At 34.5% G+C, this 26,806-nt stretch overlaps 1 protein-coding gene across 1 annotated transcript in view; it reads left to right on the forward strand.

Moving 5' to 3' along the window:
* Positions 1-26,806, forward strand: part of LOC114325514 (myosin-VIIa) — a 314,282-nt gene that overhangs the window by 181,989 nt on the left and 105,487 nt on the right. The window contains exons 12-15 of the mRNA XM_028273590.2: positions 11,830-12,224; positions 14,070-14,221; positions 22,669-22,988; positions 26,290-26,661. Coding sequence (XP_028129391.1) covers positions 11,830-12,224; positions 14,070-14,221; positions 22,669-22,988; positions 26,290-26,661 — 1,239 coding nt within the window. The remainder of the gene's footprint in view (positions 1-11,829; positions 12,225-14,069; positions 14,222-22,668; positions 22,989-26,289; positions 26,662-26,806) is intronic.

Raw genomic sequence — 26,806 nt, forward strand, 5'->3', positions numbered from 1 at the left:
ACAATACCATCAATAGAAAAAGCGGTGTAGTTTCTACACTTTTCAGCTAACGGTATCAACCAAAAACTGTGTTTTAAGTCAATTTTCGAAAATATGTGTGACCCGGTGATTCTTCCAAAAATGGCCTCGATGTTTAGAGGTGATTCATATTGTGATACAGTGTGCTGGTTGATATTCCTGGCATCTAAACATAATCTCAATTCTCCATTGCTTTTCTTTACTATCACAATCGGGTTAACATACGGTGAATCACATCTTTCGATGATTTGATCTTCCAACATTTTATTTATTTCTTCTTTCACCTCTTGTCGATACTTGTATGGAATCGGGTAAGTCTGATCGAAAATTTCCCAAGTTTTTCACCTCAAATGAATGTTCGTACTTTTTAGCCACTCTGTTTTCCTCATTGATCAAATTTTCGTAGTTTCTTAACATCAACCGCAATTCTTTTTCTTTCCCTTCTCCACATATCAATTTTCTGTCTTTTTTTTCAGATTCTTCACACATGTTTACCGTGCATTCTGCATCCTCGTTTGCATATACCTCCTCTTCAAATACCACTGTTTCAATCATATTCTTTTCACTTTCATTTTTTAGCTTTATTTCTTCTTCTCCTGAGCTCGTCTCTTCTTTTGAGGAATCCCAGGTTTCCTTTGTTTCTGATACTCTCAAATTTTCTTCTTCTGGGCTCAACTCTTCTTTTGAGGAGCCACAGGTTTCATTTTCTTTTATCCTTTTCTGATTTTTTCTCCCTTTTCTTCTTTGTCCTTGCTTCGTTGCCAAATTCATTTCCACTGTTTGTTCTTTACCTGATTCGTCCGTATTTTGTTTCTCCTGTTCCTTGTCCTGTTCCTTTTCTTTTTCTTCTGTTAGTTTCATCGTATTATTTTTAAAATCTATCACTACATGTTTTTCTGCCAATTCGTCAACTCCTACTATCATGTCATGTGACATATTTGGCATTATTACACATTGTAGTGCATACATATTCTTACCCAGTCGTACCATTACTCGTATGCCTTCATTTATAGTTGCCAATGTCCGTTTGTTTGCGCCCACTAAATTTACCCTAGGTATTTTGTAAATTAAATTTGTTAAGTTAACTTCTTCTATTAGTTTTCTGTTGACCAATGTTATTTCCGATCCAGTATCTATCATAATTTTAATTGGTGTCTCGTTGATAAATCCATCCACAAATTTTAAATTAATTCCATTTTTCTTTTCGTTGTTTCCTGCCAATTTAATAAACTCCTTGGGGTGACAAAAGATTCCTGTTTGATTTTTGGTTTTTAGTGAGCGCCGTCGTGAAAAGACGCCGGTTGCTCATCGTTTTTTATATTTTCGTCATAATGTCTCTCTCCGTCATATTCATCTGTCTGGGTATTATTTACTTCTCTTCTATTTTCTCTTGGTCTGTCGGATCTGTTTCGGTTTTCTCGATATCCCTGTTCATTTTGTCTACCATTATTTCTGTTTTCTTGATTTGAGCGTGTGGTGTTTCTATTCTGGTATTCTCGATTTCTGTCCTCATTCCATTGCCTATTTCTTTGTTCATAATTTCCTCTTCCGTTGTCTCTATTTTCGTTTTCCCTTCTGGGATTAAAATCTCGTCTTGTATAGTCCCTCCTATTTTGATTTCTCTCTCTGTAATCTTGTGTTTCTCGGGGCCTGTAATCTTCTCGCGACCTTCTTGATTTTCTTTCTCTTAGACGTGATTCTCTTATTTGTAGGAATTGGCATAAACTATCTATGTCTTTGTAATTTTGCAATGTGATATGATCTTCCAGCGTTTCCTCGAAATGTCTTGCAATCAGTTCGACTAATTGTTCCGATGAGTAATTATATTGTAAATGTTTTGCATTATTGTAAATTTGCAAAGCATATGTCCTTTCTGATACACCCATCCTATCATTGTATTTCCCATTTTGCAATTCCTTGTTAATTTCCAATTGTTGGACTTTTCCCCAGAAATAATTCAAAAATTTTTGTTCAAATTGTTGCCAATTGCCGAATTCTTCTTCTTTACTATCGAACCATAGGCTTGCTTCATATTTGAGATGGTTTCTGATAGTTTCTTTTGCTGTTTCGAAATTTCCGATGTGTTGTATTTTCTTTTTCAGGCTATTTATGAACGGCACTGGGTGTAATCTTCTTACATCCCCGCCAAACCTTATCTTCACGTCATCTGTGCTATGTATAACCATTTCTCTTCTTTCTCCGACATTTTGTTGAGTATTGATTTCCGCAATCTTTCTTTCCACTTCTTTTCTGTCTGCTTGAATAGCGTTTTCAAACTTGTTTTCCAAATTTTCTATTTCCTTTTTCTGGCAATTCGTTATCTCCTTTATTTTGATTTTGATTTCTTTAATCTCTAACTCCTGTTTCTCGCTCTTTTCTGCAATCTCTTCTATTTTTTTAACCATTTCCTTCTTAATACTCTCTATATTTCTGTTGTTTTCTTCTATGGCTTGTTTTGTTTCCTGTTGATTGTCATCCATATTTTGCTCCACTTTATCCATTTTCTTTGATGTTTCTTCCTGATTTTTATCCATTGTCCTTTTTGCTTCATCCATTGCTAGTTTTGTTTCCTCCTGATTTTTATCCATTTTTTGATCCAATTTTTGTTGTGTTTCATCCATTTTTTGATCCAATTTTTGTTGTGTTTCATCCATTTTTTGTTGTGTTTCATCCATTTTTTGATCCATTTTTTGTGACTGGAGTTGCATAAGTTGTAATATCTTTTCTAAGTCTGACAATTCTTTTTTTCCTGTTTCCATGATTGTTGTGTTTAAAATATCTTCTTGGTCTGAATTTTCCTCTTGATTTGAATGTTCTTTTTGTTTTTTGTTGTCTTTGCTTTGGCTTCTTGTCACAGACATTTGTTTTCAAGAAGTACTATCCCCGCCAAATATGAAATTTTACTAGTATGTTACCAAAACGACTTTTTCTCACCCAATATTATAAATTGTTCATAAATATATCAAATGTAAATATCGTAAAAATAAAGTATTAAATCAGTTATGTAAAATTTGTACCTAAAGAGATCTAAAATTTTATGTTATCAAATGTAAGTATCTCACTTTTTACCACAGGCATATAAATTTTCAAATACCGGCTTTACTCTTTCTATCCTTCAAATTTGCCACTAGAAATACTTTACAATGCTTTCCACGTTGGACGACAGTTGATGTGATCTTGATTATTGATATGAGATAATATTTTTATATGTCATTTAATTTAATCAATGCATTAATAATAATCTAATTAATTTACCAGATCACATATCAATATGTTTTCAATCTCAGGGCTTTTTATAAAATTAATTACTTACTTACGTGGCTTCTAAGTATTTCTCAATGGTTCCTAATCGGGATAGGAAAGAAAAGAGTAAAATAATAACACATATGGGTTACAATTGTAATCAAAATATTGTTTATTTTATTTAAATGGCAATCACTGCTTAATATTTGCTATATCTTATTATTTTTAAACATAACACTTACACATGGGAATCTTATTTCCTTTTGGTTTCCAATTGACAGTTTTTATTAACATTTAACTATTATGATTTATTAGCAATAATTCTATTTAAGTTTGATGAAGCTTTTCTGATATTATTGATTATGTTTCTTCAATTTTAAATGTGATATTTAATACGAAAAACCCATACATTCATGTCCAAACAAATGAGACTGACCTTTTTCTGGTGAACTGAGAATGTCTTCACACAAGACCCGTTTCCTGCTATCCTTGGCTGCAATCAAAACCTCGTCCTGGCTTCCAGTAATGTTCTCCTTTGAAACTAGCTCGTATAGCTCTCGTTTCCTGCTTCTGTCGTGATGCTGTGTTCTACCTTTTTCGAAACTGCAATCAGCTACCTGGAACTCTTGGCTCAAGGAGGTTCTTTTACTCTCAACCTGGCCTACCTCTCGTTCCACGATAGATACTCCACACTCACGGAACTACACCGGCTTTCTCACTCTCCGTACACTACCGTCTACTACTGGACTTCACTTCTCGACAGCTCAAAACATTCTGATCTCTATTTGTCATTCATTCCCCTACTTTCTAAATATCCCTTCCAGATTCACAAATCAAACTTCCACCACCAACTCTCATTCGCAGTATTCCTCAAAACCAATTTTTAATCTTTCTAAATATGCTTAATGGATTTCAAAAGAAAAATAGTTAATTCCCATTCTAAAATTACTTTCTACTAATTACAAAATTTAATGATCTATTATCTTCTTCCACTAAGTCTTATTTAGCATCGGCTAATGATCGAACCTTCCGCGAACAACGATAATGACCTATTATCGATTTCACTTGAGTCTTATTTAGCATAGGCTAATGATCGAACCTTCCGCGAACAACGACAATGGTACGCGCCATTCACTTTGTTCATTCTAAGCGCATTGTCCCGAGTTTCGTTTAATCACTTCTTAAAATTAAATATAACAATTTGTTGTATACAGGTTGTTCTAAATTTATATGCCCGTGGTTGAGAAAATTGAAAATATTTTATATTAAATTGAATTTTGTCTATAATTATCAAATTTTAATTTTCATATCAAATAGAAATATAACAGTATACATAAATAGCATAAGGCAAACGCATCCCGTATATGATATAGGTATAGCACTTCTTTTTGGATGGGGAAAAAGCATTGAGCTCGTAATTTACATACTATAAGAAGTTTTCACTTCTGTCGGCACTCCCACGAGTGCATTCATTTTTTTTGCGTTTCGTCTCCAATTGCTTCACATATTAATAGGCTGAGATGGATCAAGTAATAATCTGTCGCTCACTGAACTTCTCCTTCTTCGTCTTCTTGATGTGCTTATCCGTGACGAAAGTTGGCGATCATCATGGCAATCTTTGTCTTATCTGCAGCAGCGCGGAAAAACTCCACAGGTGTGTTAAACCAGGTTCTGAGGTTCTTTAACCTTGGTGTTCTTCTTCTTCTTCCTGGACCTCGCTTCCCAAATATCTTTCCTTGCAAGATGGCTTACGGCCATAATCTGGATTCATTTTACTCGCTGCTTACAGTTTCTAAAAAATCTAGTCTCATCCAACATATTAGATAAATATAAAACACGTTACATTTTTTTAACACCTGGCAAATAAAATAACAAACCAGAAAATTTCAGATTGTATGCGTCCATATATTTACTGAGCCTGTTTATTTACTCTGCCTATAAACTTTAGGAAAAACTATAACAGTATCTCTTAGAGATTCTCAGAATCTTGCCCAGCAACTACCCCAAACTGGTTTTGGATCAAATCGGAGCTGTTGTGACCAGGTGCTGTGTACTAGGACTAGCAACCTATATCGAAGCTGGCTTCCAGAATCGTCTCAAAACATCCGTGGTATTTATAGACCTCTCTGAAGCTTATGACATAATGTGGGAGAAAAGGGTACATGTACAGGGTGATTCTTTGGGAGTTCAAATTAGACGTTTTAGAGAAACTGGATATAAGTAATATCTGAAAATTTAGGATGCGCGGTTTTTAGATATGTTCAATTAACGTAAAATATTTAGAGCCGTAAAAGCTAAAATTCAGAAAAGCAGAAGAGGACGATGGAATAGCAGCTGAAACACTCAAAAAATGAGAGAATTAGGGACGGAAGTAATTTTTAGAATCTGCAATGAGGTCTGGAATACTGGAAAGCGGCCAAATAACTGAGGTAAACTCACGTTTAATCCCATATATAAAAAGGTTCAATGACAGATTGCATTAATTACTGTACAGTAGCATTGATATCACACGCGAGCAAAGGACTTCTAACCATCATCAATGAAAGACTAAAAGCAATTCTCTTACCAGAAATTACCCAAGAACAATGCGGATTCGTCCCAGGTAGAGGAACAAGAGAACACATTCTTAATATTCGTCAAATCTTGAGAGTTTAACATAGAAACATATTTGTGCTTTATTCACTACTCCAAACTCCAAGGTCTTCGATAACGTAAAATAGGATAAAATGTGGCAAATACATACTTAGAGAAATGGGTACTCCAGAATATCTAATCTACTTATTACAAAAGCTATATCTAAATAATACCCTGGCCTTTTGGCTATGCCAGCGCCATTAACTTAGTTAAAAAAAATAATACCGCTAATGTAAGTGTTAATGGCGTGGTTTCGAAAAACTTCAAATTAAAATCTGGAGTTCGACAGGGATGTATAATATAAAAGTTTTTGAGGAATGGCAAGTTGGAGCAACGATAGGAGGAAGAAAAATCAAAAACCTATGCTGATGACAGATGATACTGTTATATTGGCGTCTTCACCAGACATATTATGAATAGACTAAACACGGTGAGTACGGAATATGGTTTGAATAAATATACAGAAAACCAAAGTCATGATCATCGATAGAATTAGGAACAACCAAACAGAGAAAAGACAAATGGCAGGTTACGAAGTGGCCAGACAATTTAATGACTTAGGCTCCATTATTACCAGAGAATAATAATAACAATGACCTGTTATTACTAACAGTGGAGGATGCGAAGACGAGATCCGTCGACGCATCACAATGGCCAGATCGGCAACAGTCAAACTCACAAATATATTATAATACTATAATATTATATATATATATATATATATATATATATATATATATATATATATATATATATATATAATCGGTTCATAACGTTCTACGACGTCTTCCGATTCCCAATCGCCATTGCTCTCGATCGTAGCACATGTCTTCGTTCAAGCCTCTTTATCTGATTTCCCTATGGATTCCTTCTATCCAGCTTTTCCTAGGTCTTACTCTTTTCCGCCGTCCTTTTGGTGCCCATCGTAGCACTTTCTTGGGTAATCTGTCTTCTTCCATACGTTGTACGTGGCCAAACCATCTTAGTTGCTTTGTTTTTTAATTATAATATAAATAATATAATATTAATATTAATATAATTATAATATAAATAATGTAATATTTAATTATAATATAAATAATAAAAACACAAAATTACGCCTTGCTCGAGCATTGGTATTTCCTATCGCCACCTTCTTCTTCTTCTTTTGCCCTTTAATTCGTCCAATTTTGAACATAGGCTTCCCCCAGTTTCCTCCATTCGCTTCTGTTTAGTGCTTTCTGTTTCCAGTGCGTTCCTCCTATCTTTTTAATGTCGTCTCCCCATCTCATCTGGGGTCGTCCTCTTGCTGTCTTTCCTGTCCATGGCCTCCATTGTTGTATCGTGGTATTCCACCTATTGTCCGTTTGTCTAGCGTTATGACCTGCGAAGCTCCATTTTAGCCTGGCTATATGTTGGCCTGCGTCTTTGACTTTTGTTCTATTTCTGGCCCAGTTGTTTTGCTTTTTGTCTGTCAATTTTACTCCTAACATTGCTCTCTCCATGGCTCTTTGTGTCTTCATTATTTTATCCATGTTTGCCTTTGTCAAGGTCCATGTTTGGCATGCGTATGTGAGAATTGGGAGTATGCACTGGTCAAACACTCTTGTTTTTAAGTATTGTTGTATTTTTTTATTCTTTAGGGCCCATTTTAATTTTCCAAATCCTGCCCAGGCCAATCTGACCCTTCTTTTTACCTCCGCTGTTTGGTTTTCCTTATTTATTTTTATCATCTGTCCCAAATATATGTAATCATTAACCGCTTCTATTGTGGTGTCGTTTAGTAGTACGTTTCTATTGTCTTGTGTGTTTGTCATTGTTTTTGTTTTGGCAAAATTCATTATTAGACCTATTTGTTCGGATTCATTTGCGAGTTCGGTTAGCATGGTTTGTAGTTCTTCAAAACTTGATGCTATGACTACTACATCGTCTGCATATCTTAGGTGGTTTAGTTTCTTTCCATTTATGTTTATTCCCATGTTTGTCCATTCCATTGTTTTTAAAACATCTTCCAGTGCTAATGTAAATAGTTTAGGAGAAATAACATCTCCCTGTCGCACTCCTCTGTTAATTGGTATGGGTTTTGTGGTTTCTTCCAATTGTACTGTCATTGTTGCTTTCTTATACAGTACGTAAATCGTTCGGCTGGACATAGGGAATATACATTGAGATAATTGTGGCAACTGCGCTAACCTGTGTTAGTTGAAGCTTCTGTTCGAGTACGAGTTTTTGGTGCAATAGAGCTGTAGAACGAATAGAATGAGTGAGTTTTGAAATAAGGCTGTCCATAAATAAATCAAAAACAAAGTTTATGATTAATGACTTAATAATTTTTTTTTAAAAACTAATTTCAAAACTAAACAGTTTTCTAATTCCCTTACGTCAAAAATATTTAGCTAATACATTGTCAAATTTTGACGTTTATTTGTGTCAGTCGAAATGATTAGTCAATTTTGAGGCTAATGCCCCTTAATGCTAACAGCCATATTATTATCGAGAGAGCTGTTGCCATAATTATCTCATTATAATACAATGTATGTATTTATGTATCTAAATATACACAATAAATGTTCCCTATGTCCAGCTAAACGATTTACGTACTGTATATATTATGTATTAGCATTCTGTATCTGGAATCTATTCTACAGTTAAATAAAATGATGGACTGATAAGTCCGAAAACGTTTTGAACGTAATCCGTTTGGATTTAAAAAAAAAAAAAAAATTTTTATAATTTTTATTAAATATACCAACTACACTAGGGAGTTTTACTTCATGTTAATTTTATTTAACTAGATGGTATACAGCCAACCTTCGGGTATTATCCCGTTTTATTTTTGTTTTATTTTTTATTCTACAGTTGTTTATAGCTTTTTCTATTGCCCACATTTCCACGCTGTCAAATGCTTTTTCGTAGTCAACGAACGCTAAGTGCAGATCTATATGGTATTCGTTAGCTTTTTCTATTAGTGTCCTAATTGTTAGAAGATGGTCAGTGGTGCTATATCCCTTTCGGAATCCTGCCTGCTCTACTGGTTGATACGATTCCAATTTGTGTGTTAGCCTGTTGTTGATAATCCTCATGAATAGTTTATACGTTTGCGACAGCAGTGAGATGGGTCTGTAATTTTTTATGTCCTTTCTGTCGCCTTTCTTAAATAGCAGGATTGTAAGACTTTCGTTCCATTCGTCGGGTATTTCTCCTTTATGTAGACACTGATTAAACAGATTTCTTAATGTTTGTAAGATTTCTTCTTTCCCTTCTTTCAACATTTCAGCCAGGATTCCATCTGGTCCTGGTGCTTTGTTGTTCTTTAATTGCAATAGTGCTGCTTCTATTTCATAATTTTCTATTTTTGGTAATGTTTCTGAGTTTACATTCGTTTTCTTGATATATTCCTGAGTGTTGAAGTTTTCGTCTTTCTTTGAGGTGTATAGTTCTTTATAATACCTTTCTACTTCTTCTGATATCTTATCTTTTCTCCTCTCTTCCCGTCCTGTTTCATCCTTTATTGAAATGAGTAGTGGTTTCCCTAAATTTGGTCGTAAGCATTTTAGGCCCTTATTTCTCTCAATTACTTTCTCGATTTCATTTTCAGTGTGTTTTCTTAGATCCTCTCTGGTTTTTCTCCTAATAAGTTTGTTCAGTTCTACGTATTCTACTGTGTTTCTTTTGTTTTCGCTTATTAGTTTTCGTCTACTTTCCATTAATTTAACTGTCCCGCTACTTAATCTATTTTCTTTTGTTGTTAGTTTTTTGGCAGTTTTCATTCCCGCTTCCAAGAGTTTTTCTTTCATTTCTTCATTAATCTTATTAATTTCGGACTCTTCCTTTGCTACTTGTTGTTTATAGTTTTCCCTTAAAGTCTGTCTATATTCTTCTGCGTTTTGTCTTATTCTGCTATGGTCAATAGCCGTTGGTTTTCTTCTAGATTTCTGCGTCTCTAGTTTGCTTGTTTCTATTTTGGCCCGTAGTATGCTGTGGTCGCTGCCAGTTGAGAATTTATTCAGTGCAGTTACGTCTTCGAAGATTTGTTTATTTTGGCAGAGGAAGTAGTCTATTTCATTTTTTGTCACCCCATTTGGGGAGACCCATGTCCATTTTCGGTTTGGCTTCTTATTAAAGGATGTATTTATTGCATGAAGGTTTTGTTGTTCCAAATATTCTAGTAGTCTTTCACCCCTAATATTCCTTGATATAAGTCCGTAGTTTCCTATTTTGTTTTCTGAATCTTCCATTTTCTTTCCGATTTTTGCGTTAAAATCTCCCATAACGATTGTTGTTTTTATATTTTTGTCTTCCATTGCTGTGGTGATGTCATCATAAAAGTTATCAATTTCTTCCTCATCATGTGTTGTTGTTGGAGCATATTCTTGTATTAGTTTCGCCACCTACTCTTCAGAAACTTGGACAATAAAAAAAAAGAATGTGTGTGTACTTTGTACGCACGGAAGAAGTTATACTTCTATTATATGATTTCAATGAAATAAAATACTTTAAACAGTTTATTTTTATCAAAAAATGAATAACCATTTTTTTCAGTTTCGTTGCAACACGAAACTACAGCCGCATCATTATTCCAGTTCAATCAGAGAGTGCAGCAAGCACCTCTACCGATGTCTAAACTTATTAGTCTCTCATCAGGAGGCACATATTCTGCTCTTTCTGACTTAACTAGGACAAACCCCGGCGTGCAGTCACGGATTGCAACGAACGACATGGCAGGGATGCTCTAGCGGCAACTGCTATCAAAAAACTAAGTTTCCAATATAATATCACATAAAACAACATCCAAAAATGTTATTCTACATCCTACCAGACTGAAAACAATGAGAACCTTCTCTGGTAACACCTCCGAGGCTTCTACAATTTGCAAGCCATAACGGATGCTGAGACTAAGGAAGATGAGGGAATTTTACAGTTTATAATTCACGTCCCATCTGCTCAGCGCGGTAAAGTTCCAACGAGAATGGTTCCCTTCGTACTCCAATCGGAGTAAACATGTAAATCAGTTTATTTTTATTTTATTTAAATATTAAACTAATTGTAATACATACCACTTTCCAGAAATTAAAAAAAAGACAAGCAATTGTCGGCATTTGAACCCGGGACCTTTGGATCCGTAGTAGAATGCTATACCAATACACTACGATGGTATTGTTTTTACAGTTTCTCGGACATTATGACAATTCACGGTAACAAATAGACGAAGTGCAGTATAAAAGACAACAATGTTTTAATAATACGTATTATCTTACTCGCGAGGAAGACAAATCCAAAGACACAAAAATTATAATAAATATATTTAGTAAACACACTAATATATTCTTTCCACACCTTTTTTGATACACACATAACTTACAAGATTTAGCAACGAAGTGCATATTGTCTGTGTGCGCATGCGCGCAGAATAATAAAAATTCACTCCTAGTCGCGCCTAAAGAAGTATAACTTCAAAAATAGATTCGAAGCGTATAATGGCATTTGACATGTGGGTCTACCGTAGAATGTTGCGCATACCATGGACCGCACATCGCACAAATAACTCAATTCTAGCAGAACTTAACATAAAAACTAGACTCACCACAACTATCAACCATCAAGAGAAGGCATGGAGCGAATGATAGTTAAAGGCAACGTAGTGGGCAAAAGATGCAGAGGAAGATCTCCAGTATGATGGTCTGACCAAATAAAGGACATGATTGGTTACTCATTCCCCGAAGCAAAACAACACGCACAGGAGAGAGAGAATTGGACAGAAATAGTCAAACGACTTACATTATGCCACTACATCCTTACGAAGGAGAAAATATAGTGGAGGAGGAGGATCTAGGGCTTCCTACCACTTCCGGTTATCCCGAAAGTTGACTAAAACTTCCTTATTTTGAATTTAATGCCATAAGAATTACGTTAAAATATATAACATTTAATCTAACATTTATTTTTTAATTTCAGGCTGCTCAAGCATTATGGATAACGATTCTACGTTTTACCGGCGATCTTCCAGAACCACGATACCACACTATGGACAGAGACAATACATCGGTCATGTCGAAAGTAACAGCTACCTTAGGTCGAAACTTCATTCGTAGTAAAGAGTTCCAAGAAGCTCAACTGATGGGTTTAGATCCGGATTCTTACCTAAAACAAAAACCAAGATCTATTAGAAATAAATTGGTATCGTTGACGTTAAAAAGAAAAAATAAACTGGGTGAAGACGTTAGGAAGAAGCTTCAAGATGAGGAATACACTGCGGATAGCTATCAATCGTGGCTAGAGACCAGGCCGACTAGTAATTTGGAAAAATTACATTTTATTATTGGACATGGTATACTCAGAGCTGAACTCAGGTAATTTTATAAATACAGTCCGAGAAATAACAGTTTATCTTTAAACATATCTTTATCCAATTTTTATGTTGAAAGTCAGCTCAGTCAGGTCAGGCAAGCCAGGTGAACGAATCGCATTCACTTCACCGTGAATGATATATCCAATCGGATCAATGGTTCAAACGATGGTCAAACAACAAAAAGGGTAGCGTAGTAGTTAAAATTTAATGGAACTTACATTCTTGTATACAGTGCCGTCTGAAGGTTTCTTACATTTACAGTGCCGGCAAAAAATCTTTACATTGCCAAATAAATCACTAAATTCGAAGAAACATTGCATGCGTTCTGTCTGAGCCTGTTTAGCGTTTGAGGGGAGATGTGATGACGTACTTGCATCGGCAAGTGTCTGTTGTTTACTGACCGCTTATTTTCTTTAGTTTATTCTGTGCGTTTGTACTGTACATACAGTTAGCTTTATACAAGTAGTCAATGTGAAACTTCTTGAAAAATTATAGAAAAATTATAGGGCGAAATAGAGCAGTGCGGTACATCTTTTCAATATGATGCAAGTCTTCGAAATTCGACCCCTTAAGGAAGAGGGCTCAAAATTTCGGCTCCAATGCTTTTTAAACGCATTCATTTTTTTCTAATCCTTTGAAAACTAATTAATTTTGAAAAATTTAAACGCAGAATGAAATATTACCTTATTACCAAGGGCCGAAAGTCCCCGAAAACGTCTATAATGTTTATTTTAATAAGCGCAATTAATTTCGAATAGTTGCCATTATTTAAGAAGTCTAATTATTTAACACTACCTAGCCTTTTATTTTCCAATTAGTATTGCACATTGAGGAAAACAAGCTTGACAGAAATGAGGACATTCACTCACATGATACTTGAGGTAAATCAAATTTTCGATAACTTTCTCTAGATTGGGTGTATCCCAAAATGCACCTGAATATATTGGAATAAAATGTTACAATAAAATAGTCAATATATTAACTCTCAGTAATTCTTCACATAAAGGTTTTCGCCAAACTATGTATTCATTTTTAATGGACAACATATTCTACAGTATTGATGGATTTTTAAATTCGTAACATTTTTGCAACAATAGTTCTAAAATTTTTATTTGTAACTTTTATTTATTTCTTATTTATTTTATTGTAATCACTGTTTTATTTTAATCATGTGTACTTTTACAATATATTATACGCTATTGTACTAAAATTTTGACTAGTCCTATAAGATTTATACATCTGTTGTAAGAATTGTGTAAACTTTGTGGATGAATAAATTCTATCTATCTATCTATCTATCTAAGTTACAGGAGTGCAACAAAATTTAGTGTGATTTTTAATTTCAAATATCTCATTCAAAATTTTTTTTTGTTTATTCTAAGAGACTTTCGGCCCTCGGTAATAATGTAGTCTTTCATTCTGCGTTTAAATTTTTCAAAAATATTTATTAATCTTCTCAAAATTCGAAAAAAATTAATGCATTTAACATTGGAGCTGAAATGTTGCGCCTACGCTCTTAAATATTATTGAAATTTAACTTTTATTTTTACTAAATGAAACTACACAAAATGAACGAAAACTTTTGTTTTAAAAACAAAGCATACTTTATATATTAACATTAAATAACATTTACAAAAATTACAATTTTCCCCTTCTGACTTGTTTGGCCGTCAGTTGTTTAAAAAATGAGTAGTGATATTCTTAACATTCCAAAAACAACTGTTGAATAGGAAAATTTAATAAATTAGATTAATGTGAAAGTAGAAAGTGAATATTTTAACCATAAATATAATATATTAATTTACTTAATACTATAAATAAGTAATAATTTCAATTTTCGTTTCAGAGATGAGATATATTGTCAAATTTGTAAACAACTGACTAATAACCCGTCCAAATCGTCGCATGCGAGAGGATGGATTCTTCTTTCACTTTGTGTTGGATGTTTCGCGCCTTCGGAAAAATTTGTCAGTTATTTAAGAGCATTCATCAGGGAAGGTAAGAATATTTGAAATTACAGAGAACTTTCATATTTCAATGAAAATTACTTACTCTTTAATATTTTCTCTTTTAATTTTTGTGTGAATATCAAATTTAAAAGAGTTCTACTTATACGACTTTGTTAATATACCTAGTTACTTACATTAAATGTTATGAAATTGAGTTCACCGTATTCTAATTTATTGTTCATTGCGTCACGGGCTTCTTCTTCATGTGACATCTCCTCTAAAAGGGCAACCATTATGACAATTCGCACTTTCGATACCGCTGCTCTTTAGAGATCAGCAGAAGTGCAGTTAAACCAAGATCTCAAATTGTTTAACCAGGAGATGCATCTTCTTCCACGACTCCTTCTACCCTGTATTCTTCCTTGTCTTATTAAGTACAAATAGTTATAACGCTCTAACGTTTTCTAACTTTAATCGTATTCAAAACCTCTTTATATTTTCCCATTCTCCTCAACTCAACACCTCGACATTCGTGACTATTCACCCAACTTATCTAATCTCTCCGAAGCATCTTCCTTTAATGTCCAAGCCTCCAACCCATAAAATAATACTGAGAACACGTAGCATCTCAGAAGTCTTATCTTTAACTCTGCTAGCCCAGTAAATGAACGGGAAATACGGTAATACAGTATAATTTTCAGGATCAACTCCAAATTACATGAAAATATGATGATGAATATAAATAACAAAATGAAAAATAACGTAGAAATCAAATTAAAAAAGTTGAAAAATGTAAATATCTGGGTACAATCATTAATGAAAATAATGATTACACAGAAGAGATTAAAGCAAGAATAGAACAGGCAAGAAATGCTTTTAAAAAATTGAAAAAAGTATTCTGTAGCCCAGTAAATGACCGTTTCGGAGTGTAATTTTCAGGGTCAACTCCGAATTGCATGAAAATTTGGATTTCGGTTCTGCTTACCCTCCACTTCAAAGTTGAACTTGTGCCGTTGGTTGCTTTTTCTTGGTGGGTGACACTCGCCCCTTCTCGGGGATGAAAAAACGCACGTTTAAAATGAGTGCGGAAATTGATAAATTGACTAATGCTAAGCAACGTTTGCTCTATAGGGTTTTTTAAGTAAGTCAATAATTTTTGAGTTATTTGCGATTTAAAATGTTCAGGAAAACCTTTTTCCTTGTTAATTTTTAAAATGTTTATTTTTTGACAAAAAAAAAACACGCTTCAGACGGTTTTTCGCAAATAATTCAAAAACTAAGTATTTCATCGAAAAGAAAACGAAAAGAGTTGTGTATACGTGAAGTCTATAGATCCAGCAAAAGCAAAGTTGTAGCTCGACCTGAAAAAAAGTTCTTATTCGTAAAATTCCAATTCGAATATTTCAACGTGAAATAACCAAAAAACGAAACACTTTCCGGGAAAAACCCATTAAACCTAAAGTGTGTGCGCTTTATTTTTTGTTTGTTATAAAAGTTTATAGCATCAAAACTAAGCGAGTTACGCTCAAAATTAAGTTGGCCCCTATTTTTTTGGTAAAAAAATTGTGAAAATCTCTCCCTATTTAGCATCCCAAATGAAATTAATCGTTACCGCTTTACAAAACATTTACTTTACTTATGTATTTTTAATATGATCTGTAAGTTTCACCGGTTTAAAGTGCTTGTTATTTTTGAAAGGGTTGTAGTTGAAAGGGCTTTAACGAGTCACTAATCACGAGTGTATGCAAACTTTGAACAGCCATAACTTAACCAATTTTTGTCTTACAGAAAAAAAAATGACACGAGCATATTTTTATAAAAGCAATACCTACATTTTTTACTCCTTGAGATTTTTCGTATCACTAATACTCTTTTAGATAGTATCACTTATACCACAGATTAACCCAACATTAACCCTTATACTAAGTTATTTTGAAAAAAAAAGCATTTTTTCAAAATTTTTAGAAATTTTTTTTTAATATAAAACAAAATTTTTTCAAAAATAAGCATTTCGAACCGGTCAAACTTGCAGATCGTGTAAATAATACACATACATATAAATATAAAGTAAATGGTAAAGCGGTAACGATTAATTTTCTTTAGGGTGCTAAATAGGTGAAGATTTTCACAATTTTTTTACTAAAAAATAAGGAACCAACTTTATTTTGAGCGTAACTCGTTTAGTTTTGATGTTGTTCTGAAGCTACTTCCTTGTGGCATTTTTATAACCAACTATTTTCAATGGGAAATAAGCCACAATTTTAGTTTTGATGCTAGAAACTTTTATAAACAATAAAAATCAAGCTTTTTTTAAACACTAAAACTTTTAATAAGTTTTTCCCGAAAATTGCTTATTTTTTTGGTTATTTCACGTTGAAATATTCGATTTGGAATTTGACGAATAAGAACGTACTTTTCATGAACCTTCAACTTTGCTTTTATTGGGTTTACAGACTTCATTAATACACGATTTTTTTAGTTTTTTTTTTATAACCAACATTTTTGTTAAGAATATTTTTTCAATATAATATTTACTTTTTGAGTTATTTGCGAAAAACTGCCTGAAAATGTGTTTTTTATTGTCGAAAATTAAACATTTTCAATCGCAAATAATTCGAAAAGTATTGACTTGGACATTAAAAAACTCTATGTAACGAAAGTTACTTAGAATTAGTCAATTTATCCATTTCTGAACTTAATCTAAACACGCATTTTTAACCCCCAAGAAGGGGGCGAGTGTCACCCATCAAGAAAAAGCAACCAACGGCACAAGTTCAACTTTGAAGTGGAGGGTAAGCAGAACCGAAATCCAAATTTTCATGCAATTCGCAGTTGACCCTGAAAATTACACTCCGAAACGGTCATTTACTGGGCTACAGAATGCTTTTTTTAATTTTTTAAAAGCATTTCTTGCCTGTTCTATTCTTGCTTTAATCTCTTCTGAGTACTCATTATTTTCATTAATGATTGTACCCAGATATTTATATTTTTCAACTTTTTTAATTTGTTTTCTACGTTATTTTTCATTTTGTTTTGATTTTTTAATTTTTTTATTTCAACTTTTTTAATTTGTTTTTCATTTCATTTTCCATGTTGTTATGCTTGTTTGGCGCTGTTGGGCTTTTGTAATTACGATAAATTGTGTCTTTTTGTGTTTAAGGGCAGTCCATTTTCTTCGCTGACTTCTACCATTTAAGTCTTTGCTTAATATATTTTCTGTTTAATCTTGGTTTTTCTTCTTCTTGGTGTGACTGTCCGTAATTGATGTTGGCGATCATCATGGCAATCTGTGTTTTGTCTGCAACAGCGCGGAAAATCTGGACAGATGTTGTGTTGAACCAGGTTCTGAGGTTCTTTAACCAGGATGTTCCTTTTCGTCCTAGACCTCGCTTTCCAAATATTTTTCCTCGTAGGATAGCTTGTAGGAGGGCATATCTGGATTCATTTCGCATAATGTGTTTGAAGTATTATAACTTTCGAGATTTGATGGTTGTCAGTACCTATCGGTTATTTTTAATTCTTCTGAGGACTTCCTCATTTGTGACTCGGCCAGTCCATGGGATTTTAAGTATTCTCCGATATGGATACATCTTTCTGACGAAATTAACAAAAACATCAATAAGAACCTTCTCGAAGCCGGACTACAGGTCGCAAAGAAAACAAGTACTAAAGAAGACAAAATAAGCAACGAAACTAAACAACTAATGACGGAAAGACGACAACTACTAACGCAAAACAAACGCCATACTCAAGAATACATAGAACTTAATAAAACAATTAGAAAAGAACTAAAACGCGACTTACAAAAATGGAACGAGAACTTAATAGAGCGAGTCATTGAAAACAACAGAGGCTTAAAATGTCTAAGACCCGCATTGGGTGTTCAAAAAATCATTAAAATTAAAGACGCCAATAGTAAGGAAGAGAAGGACAAATATAAAATAACAAAAATAGTCGAAGACTTCTACAAAAGCTTGTACAGCTCGCAAAGCCAGCCTAATGAATCAACAAAGGAGAACGTCAAAAGAAAAATAAAAAACGTGGGATCAGAAGTACTACCAAATATAAAGGGATTCGAAATAGAAAGAGCTTTAAAAGAACTAAAAAATAATAAAGCTCCAGGACAGGACGGTATAATTGCCGAGCTCTTGAAAACAAGCAAGACAGTAACAATCCCTATACTAACAGAGCTATTTAATAAATGTCTCCATAATAGCGAGATCCCTAAAGACTGGAACGAAAGTCTAGTAATACTTTTACACAAAAAAGGGGACAAATGTGACCTACAGAATTATAGACCGATATCGTTGCTCAGTCAAGTATACAAACTATTCATGAGAATTATTAACAACCGGTTGACCTACAAAATGGACAATTACCAACCAGTGGAACAGGCTGGCTTCCGCAAAGGATATAGTACATCAGACCATCTGCTGACAATGAGAACATTGATAGAGAAGGCAAATGAATACCAACTACCCGTATTTCTTGCCTTCGTAGACTATGAAAAGGCGTTTGATAGTATCCATGGACGTATAAATAAAGAGTCCATGATAGTATCGAGATGTGGGCCATAGAACAAGCTATTAATAATTGTAGAATAGATTCGAGATATAGACAACTAATACATAATATATATGAAAATGCAACTATGATAGTACAACTAGACGAAAATACAAATCCCATCCCTATTAAGAGAGGCGTGAGACAAGGAGACGTAATATCGCCAAAGCTTTTCAACCTAGCACTAGAAGACGTCTTCAAAACGACAAATTGGTCAACCTATGGCATTAACGTTAATGGCAAGAAGCTAAATCACCTCAGATTCGCTGACGACATTGTGATTATAGCGAGCTCATTCGAGGAACTGCAAATTATGATAGAGGAACTCACAGGCAGCTCCCAATACGTCGGTCTAAAAATGAACATGAAGAAAACAAAAATAATGACAAACACAGATGACCCCAGACGCATAACTATAAATGGCAGTGAGATAGAAAAAGTCCAGGAATATATCTACCTAGGCCAAATCCTGAAACTTGACAAAGAAAACCAAAGTGCGGAAATTAATAGGAGAGCAAGACTAGCATGGGCAGGATTTGGAAAACTTGGTTGGATACTTAAGAACCGCAAAATACCTCAATATTTGAGGACCAAAGTGTTCAACCAGTGCATCCTTCCTATCATGACATATGGGTGTCAAACCTGGACCCTAACCAAGGCAAATATGAATAAACTAGCTACAACAGAAAGAGCTATGGAAAGAGCAATGTTAGGTATACGACTGTCAGATAAAAAGAGGAGCGACTGGGTAAGATCAAAAACAAAAGTATAGGACATAACAACAAAAGTTGCCAAACTTAAATGGAGCTTTGCAGGCCACACTGTTAGACAAAAAGACCAACGTTGGAATGCCACGATACAACATTGGAGACCTTACCAAAGTAAACGACCGAGAGGAAGACCACAGATGAGATGGGTTGATGATATTAAAAGAGTAGCCGGAACGAATTGGAAATATGTTGCTCAGGATAGAGACCGATGGAAGGAGTTGGGAGAGGCCTATGTCCAAACGTGGACGATAGAAGGCTAAGAAGAAGAAAAAGGATACACCTCAAATGCTTCCAATTTTCTGTACATACGTTCGTTCAAGGTCCACGATTCAACTCCATAAAAAAAGACATAGCATCACAGCATTCCTACTTTAGTTACTTTTATATCACGAGAGAGGTCGTGGTTCTTGAAGAAGGCCCCCCATCCGGTTGAATGTGGATCTAGTTTTTCCGATGCGCGCTGTTATCTCTTGGTTGTTGGAATAATTTTCATTTATTAGGTGCCGAGGTAGTTGTAGTGCGTCACTCTTTCGTACCCGTTTAGTACAATTCCTTTTTCAGTTTCGTGCAAAACTTCGATAAATATTCTTTCAGAGTAGAGATTGAAATTTAGAGGAGACAAAATACAGTCTTGTATCGAGGTGTATACCTAATCTACCGTCTATAATATCTTTGGACTGGTATCCTCCACTGCAGACGACTGTTATACTACTTAGTTCGCGACTGTCAAACTGTCATCATCAAAAGAAAGTGTATTTTGTGAATAGCGTGTAAAATATACATAGAAAGCATAGTTTGAAAGGAATAATTTATTACACAAATATGTATGTTATTTATTAACAACTTTAAAAAGGTTTGTACCTTTGTACAATGGCCTCCCCTTTAACGGGAATCGACTCTTCCATACATTGTTGGCGATTCAAATTTACACGAAAGATTTACTATACCACAGAATAAATAACCACATGTGGTTATTTATTCTGTGACTATACTTTATCAGTATTTAATTACATTTTTCGCCAAATTGAAAAAAACATTCAGTAATTTGTTAAGGTGATACAGTAGCGATCAACAGGTAGCAAAAACGCGTTCCAAGATTGCGACTGTAATTTTGAATATTTTTTCGAGATATTTGGCACACTTATTCGTAATATAATAAAGAATGGCGGTACAGAGCCCAATTTGAAAAATATATTAAGATGTGGAAATTACTCTGTAATTAATAACAATATTAAAAAAACGAGCCTGTACCGCCATTAAGAAGAACAAAAAAATACACTTTCTTCAAATAAACTTTTTTATCCGATGCCTAGATTTTGTGTCATTTTGGAACTACTAAAATTTTTTATTTCATTAGTAGTTCCAAAATGACACAAAATCTAGGCATCGGATAAAAAAGTTTATTTGAAGAAAGTGTATTTTTTGTTCTTTTTAATGGCGGTACAGGCTTGTTTTTTTAATATTGTATTTAATTACAGAGTAATTTCCACATATTAATATATTTTTCAAATTGGGCTCTGTACCGCCATTCTTTATTATATTACGAATACGTGTGCCAAATATCTCAAAAAAATATTCAAAATTACAGCCGCAATCTTGGAACGCGTTTTCGCTACCTGTTGATGGCTACTGTTTTCTCTTAATAAAAATAATTTAAGGATTTATGTAACTTTATATTTACTTGGTTTAGATGTAAGACGTTTATTATTGTAAAATTTTCAAATAAAAATTCTTTTGAAAGTTTGTTAATCCTAAAACTATAAGAAGTATTCACTTCTGTCCGTACTCTGCAAGTGCCACGCTCTATTTTTTATTTTTCGTTTACATTGTAATTATAATATATTATAAAATAGTAATATTTAAAAACTCTTATCACTAGCACCTACTTCTTCTGCAACTTTCGACCACAATTTTCTTTGAACATCACGTGAATGATATCTTTTGTCTTTCATGTTCCACAACGGAGACTTTCCATAAATCGTTATCAATTTCCATATAGAAAATAACACAATTATCGAAAATTAATACAATATCAAAAATACCTGCACAGATATTTATTGCAAACCAGTGTAGCATCAACATGCGATTACCAGCGACTAATCCCATTCTAGGGGGATCGGTCGCCAGTCGCTTGTGGTCGGCCGAGCCCAGTCGCTCAAAGTCGTTTGCAGTGGACGTTGTTTAGTTACATTTTATTTGTTTGTTAGGATTAGTCGCTTCTATACGGGCGTATACGTGCTACCTTCGAGTCGCGCGACTACGCTTCCAATGGACGACCGGCCTTTTACGTTCTCTTATGGATTATCTTTAGGAACAATTTTAGGAGATGACTTATGAGGCTTATTATACGTTATTCTTCGCTTTTTTTGGCTCATGTTTTTTTGTTAAAATGCAATAAACCCAGTCTTTAACCATTATATTGGTATTTCTCCCTTCTTCTTCAAGTGCCATCTCCGCGACGGAGGTCGGCAATCATCATAGCTTTCGGACTTTAGAGACGGCTGCTCTGAAAAGTTCATTTGATGTACATCCGTACCATTCTCTCAGGTTGCGCAGCCACGATATTCTGCGTCTCCCTATGCTTCTTTTTCCTTGAATCTTTCTTAGTATAATGATTTGGAGCAAGTTGTATCTCTCTCCACGTGTAATATATCCGAGATGTTCCAATTTTTTCTATTCCAAATTCTTCTATATACCCACAACTCGAATTATTCCCGTTTTTTCGGTGATGCCGCATTCAAGGTCCAAGCTTCCATTCCGTAAAACAGAGTAGAGAAAACGTAGCACCTAGCCAACCTTATTCTTAGCTCTAACTTTAGATCTCTTGTGCAGAGCACTGTTCTCATTTTGTTAAAATTCGCTCTAGGGATTCTTAGGGATTTCTCTAGAGTTTTATATAATATGTTGTTGAGTTTATATACGATTCATTTTATTTCTTTTCTAGTTTTGTATCCACTTCCTTTTCTTATGATTATTTATAGAGCAGCTATGTTAAGTTTGTAATTCTGAAGTTCTTATTAGCATTATTTTGGCCTTCAAGGTTCCTAATTTTAACATGAATCTCACAGTATTATTCCGTAGCTGTAGTATTACTGGCCAGTCCTTGCTTTCTTGTATTCTTGTTATGATTCCTTTTTTTATACAATGATAACTATCTTCACAGGTCCGCCAGGTTATGCTCCATATTGCGAGGACCGTCTGAAACGAACCTTCAACAACGGCACTAGAAACCAACCACCGAGTTGGCTAGAACTCCAAGCAACCAAGTCAAAAAAGCCTATAATGTTACCTATCACATTTATGGATGGAAACACGAAAACTTTACTAGCGGATTCGGCTACGACCGCCCGTGAACTCTGCAACCAGTTATCAGATAAAATAGGATTGAAGGACCAATTTGGATTTTCGTTATACATTGCCTTGTTCGATAAAGTGTCTTCTCTAGGTAGCGGAGGAGATCACGTTATGGATGCCATATCACAGGTAAGTACCGAAATAGGTAAATTTTAGTAAAATATAAAAAGCCGAAGATTTTTATCTCTACCTACTATTATCAACTACTCATCTAACTTCTAACTCTCAATGGAATAGACCTGGCAAATTAGCAAAAAAGGTGAAAAAAATTTAGCTAAAATTTCATATACCTACCTAGATATAGAAAGTGGTAGGAGGGGGTGTAATATACAAAATAAAAATTAATTAAATAGCTGAAAAGTCCCAGGGGAGATTTGGAAAGGGAGGTTAAAAGGGGATGAAAAAAGTTTTTTTTTAATTTCCGTTTTGAAATTTGACATTTTAAATGTCAAAATTTCAGATAGTAATTTAAGCAATTTGACATTCTATCAAAAAATTTCATGGGCGAAAGTTTTAGATAATATCATAATCTATAACTTTCGTTCTACAACCTGTTTAAGATAACCTAAGAATTATCGAAAAAATTGAAGAAAATACCTTTGATACAAACGAAAAATTAAAAACGAAAACATCGAAAAAAGTCGATTTTCTTCATTTTATCGTTAATTTTCAGTTTATGTTGAAAAATATTATAAACGAAACTTGTAGATTTTTATATCTACAACTTTTGTAGTTCAATTTTAAAAATTTTTTAATAAGATGTCAAAGAAAAGCTTTTTCTCACCCACTTTTAACCTTCCGCCTCCCCAATCATCCAGGGAAACTTTCAGCTGATCAGGTAATTTATTTTTATTTTGTGTATTATACCACCCATATATAATAGATATAATATATATAATAACACATAGATTAGGCCAGGTCCGAAAAATAGCGTAACGCGGAGCAGTTCGGGTCGGTGGTCTATCTATCTGTCTCTACCGGCGCTTAGCTTTCTCTCTCTGGCATGTGATGGCCGCCGCCTCTGTGTCTGTGTCGTTCCATTACTCCCACCTCTTGGTAGATACGCTCACACTCGCACGACAGACAATTATAGCTAGACCACTGTACTTGATATTGTCGTTACACCCCGATGCATTGAGTTTCATATCCCTAGCCTGGTTTATTGTTAACATGTCTCTGATTATACCCCACCACAGTATAAAGAGGGACAGTAGAACCACTCTCCGAAAAATTGGAAGTAAAATCTGTAGTCGCGCATGGCGACCGCGCAATGTTCTTAGTCGCTTTTGCCCCACTCTCGCATTGCTAGTCGCATAGAAACGTATGGATTTTAACAGGGAAAACCCGCATCCACCACTGGTGAATTACCAATTGCGTACTGCCGGTATTACTTCTTGAGATCAAAGCGCCGACAGAGGAGTGGTTTTACTGTGGAACCTCTATATACTGTGTACCCCTCTCACAACTTTTCATCATAAAACTGTAGATAACTTTTTTAAATTACAATTGAGCTAATATGCCTGGTCTAATATTTTTTTATCATATTTTTATTCAGAATATGTACCGAAAACTAATTATAATGGTTTTTAGCTCAAAATCAAAAAAATCTTCGACAATTTTTAACTATGGTTAAGTTGGTTCACATATATAGTGTAGTAGTTGTTGTTTAGTCGAATAATTTAATACGTGACTATCTGATTCATTTAAACACATTCATTTTAGTTGAGCTTGCTTTGTACAAGAAGGTACTTAGGACTCTTAGAACCCTAAGGTGTACTCTAAGGCTAATGTGGGAATGACTAGAACTTGACAGATTGGTGGAACATAACAGTGTCAGATTGATATGGATGCCAGGTCATCGGGGTAATCTAATGAACATGCTACAAACGAGCATATGTGTACATACCTACTTTATAGTTGAGAGTTGGGAGCTATATGCAGTAGTCAAATAATAAAATACCGCCTATAGTTTCGCATTGTCGTGAATATAATCCCGATTTTATTGAGCAGTTCATTAAAAGACAACTTCGACATTATGAAGACGATAAAGTGTTTTTTTGGTTTTGTAATGCAAATTCTTCAAGAAGTTGACTAGAATTTCCACAGTCATTCAACAAAATTTTACGAAGCTAGGACAAATAATCCCCTGACAAATAATCCTGGACAAAAAATCCCCACAAATTATCCCTGGACAAAAAATCCCCGGACAAAATATCCCCAAGAAATATTTCTGCCGAATAATTCTCTAAAAGTTTTCCCGTGAATGCAATCGACGCAAATGTTTTTCAGCCTCAGTGCATGAGAGTTATAGATAGCAATCTCCATGCCATGAAACCGCTTTTCGGTACGAAAATAATGAATAGCAATTAAGATTAAGCATGAATTGTAATTTCGATTACCAAATTTCGAATTCCAATTCTATGTCGAAAACTTCAAATTTTACATGACAAAAGAGTGTGAGTTTATTCAAAAATCGTAGAAGATATGGGGAACGAGCTAAGGCTGTGGGAATCATGTTGTAATTATTCACTTAAATCTTTTGCTCACTCTGCTTTGAATAACTATGTTCAAAACATTGCGTATTCGTGATAATAACTGCTGGTCTTGAAAACGATACTCTTGATTGTAATGCAAGAAAACCTGTTTTTTTTTTTGTAAATTTAACGTCAAAAATATTTAGTCATCATCATCATCAATGTCGTTATAACTTATCGAGAGTCTGTGCCGCGTTTACTATTGCCTTCCATGTTTGTCGGTCCTGTGCCACTATTTCCCATTGTCTCACTCCCATTTTTTCCAGATCTTTTCTGACTGCATCTTTCCACCTTTTTATAGGCCTCCCTAAAGATTTTCTCCCATCTGGCCTCTTCCCGAGCAGCTATGAAAAATTTTTGAAAAAACACATTTTTTTGTCATGCAAAATTTGAAGTATTCGGCATGGAATTAGAATTCGAAACTTCAAAAAATTTCAGGAAAAGTTTTAGAGAACTATTCGGTAGCAAATTTCTTGGGGATTTTTTGTCCGGGATTTTTTGTGAGGATATTTTGTCCAGAAAAATTTGTGGTGATTACTTGTCCGTGATTTTTTGTGGGGATTTTTTGTCCGGGGATTATTTGTCCGGGGATTATTTGTCCGGGGATTTTTTGTCTGGGGATTTTTTGTCCAGGGATAATTTGTGGGGATTTTTTGTCCGGGATGATTATTTGTCCGGACCCCGGCCACTTATATACGATTGTCTATACTCGACTTGTGTGAATAGTAGATTCACTCTACACTAAATACTCTATATACTAAATCACTGGCTACGACTGAACCAACCTTTGAAGAACTTAAATAAACTTTCTCATTAGATTAATATTAAATTCAGAATGAGTTTGCCACATTTGGATACTCGCAAGAACTAATAAAACAAAATTTTCATGTTTTCAGTGTGAACAATATGCAAAAGAACAAGGTGCTCAAGAACGCAACGCCCCATGGCGATTATTCTTCCGAAAGGAGATTTTTGCTCCGTGGCATGAACCTACCGAAGACCAAGTAGCAACTAACTTGATCTACCAACAAGTTGTCCGCGGAGTCAAATTTGGAGAGTACCGATGTGATAAAGAAGAAGACCTAGCCATGATAGCAGCCCAACAATACTACATAGAATATATTAGTGACATGAACGTGGAAAGACTGTTGACGCTTTTGCCGAATTATATTCCAGATTACTGTTTGACTGGTGTAGAAAAAGCGGTGGATAGATGGGCAGCCCTTGTTGTTCAAGCTTATAAGAAGAGTTACTACGTGAAAGAAAAGGTAAGCATAAAATTCTCTTACATATGTTGTTTCAAGGCACTTGTTATGATATTCCGTAAGTCCCGTTATCTTATGACAGCTTTTATTATTGCACATATTCTCTCGCATTCGTTTGTTTATTTATAAATAAGATTCTGCTCTGCCC

Source organism: Diabrotica virgifera, chromosome 4 (assembly GCF_917563875.1).
Source record: "Diabrotica virgifera virgifera chromosome 4, PGI_DIABVI_V3a".
Taxonomy (NCBI): Eukaryota; Metazoa; Arthropoda; class Insecta; order Coleoptera; family Chrysomelidae; genus Diabrotica; species Diabrotica virgifera.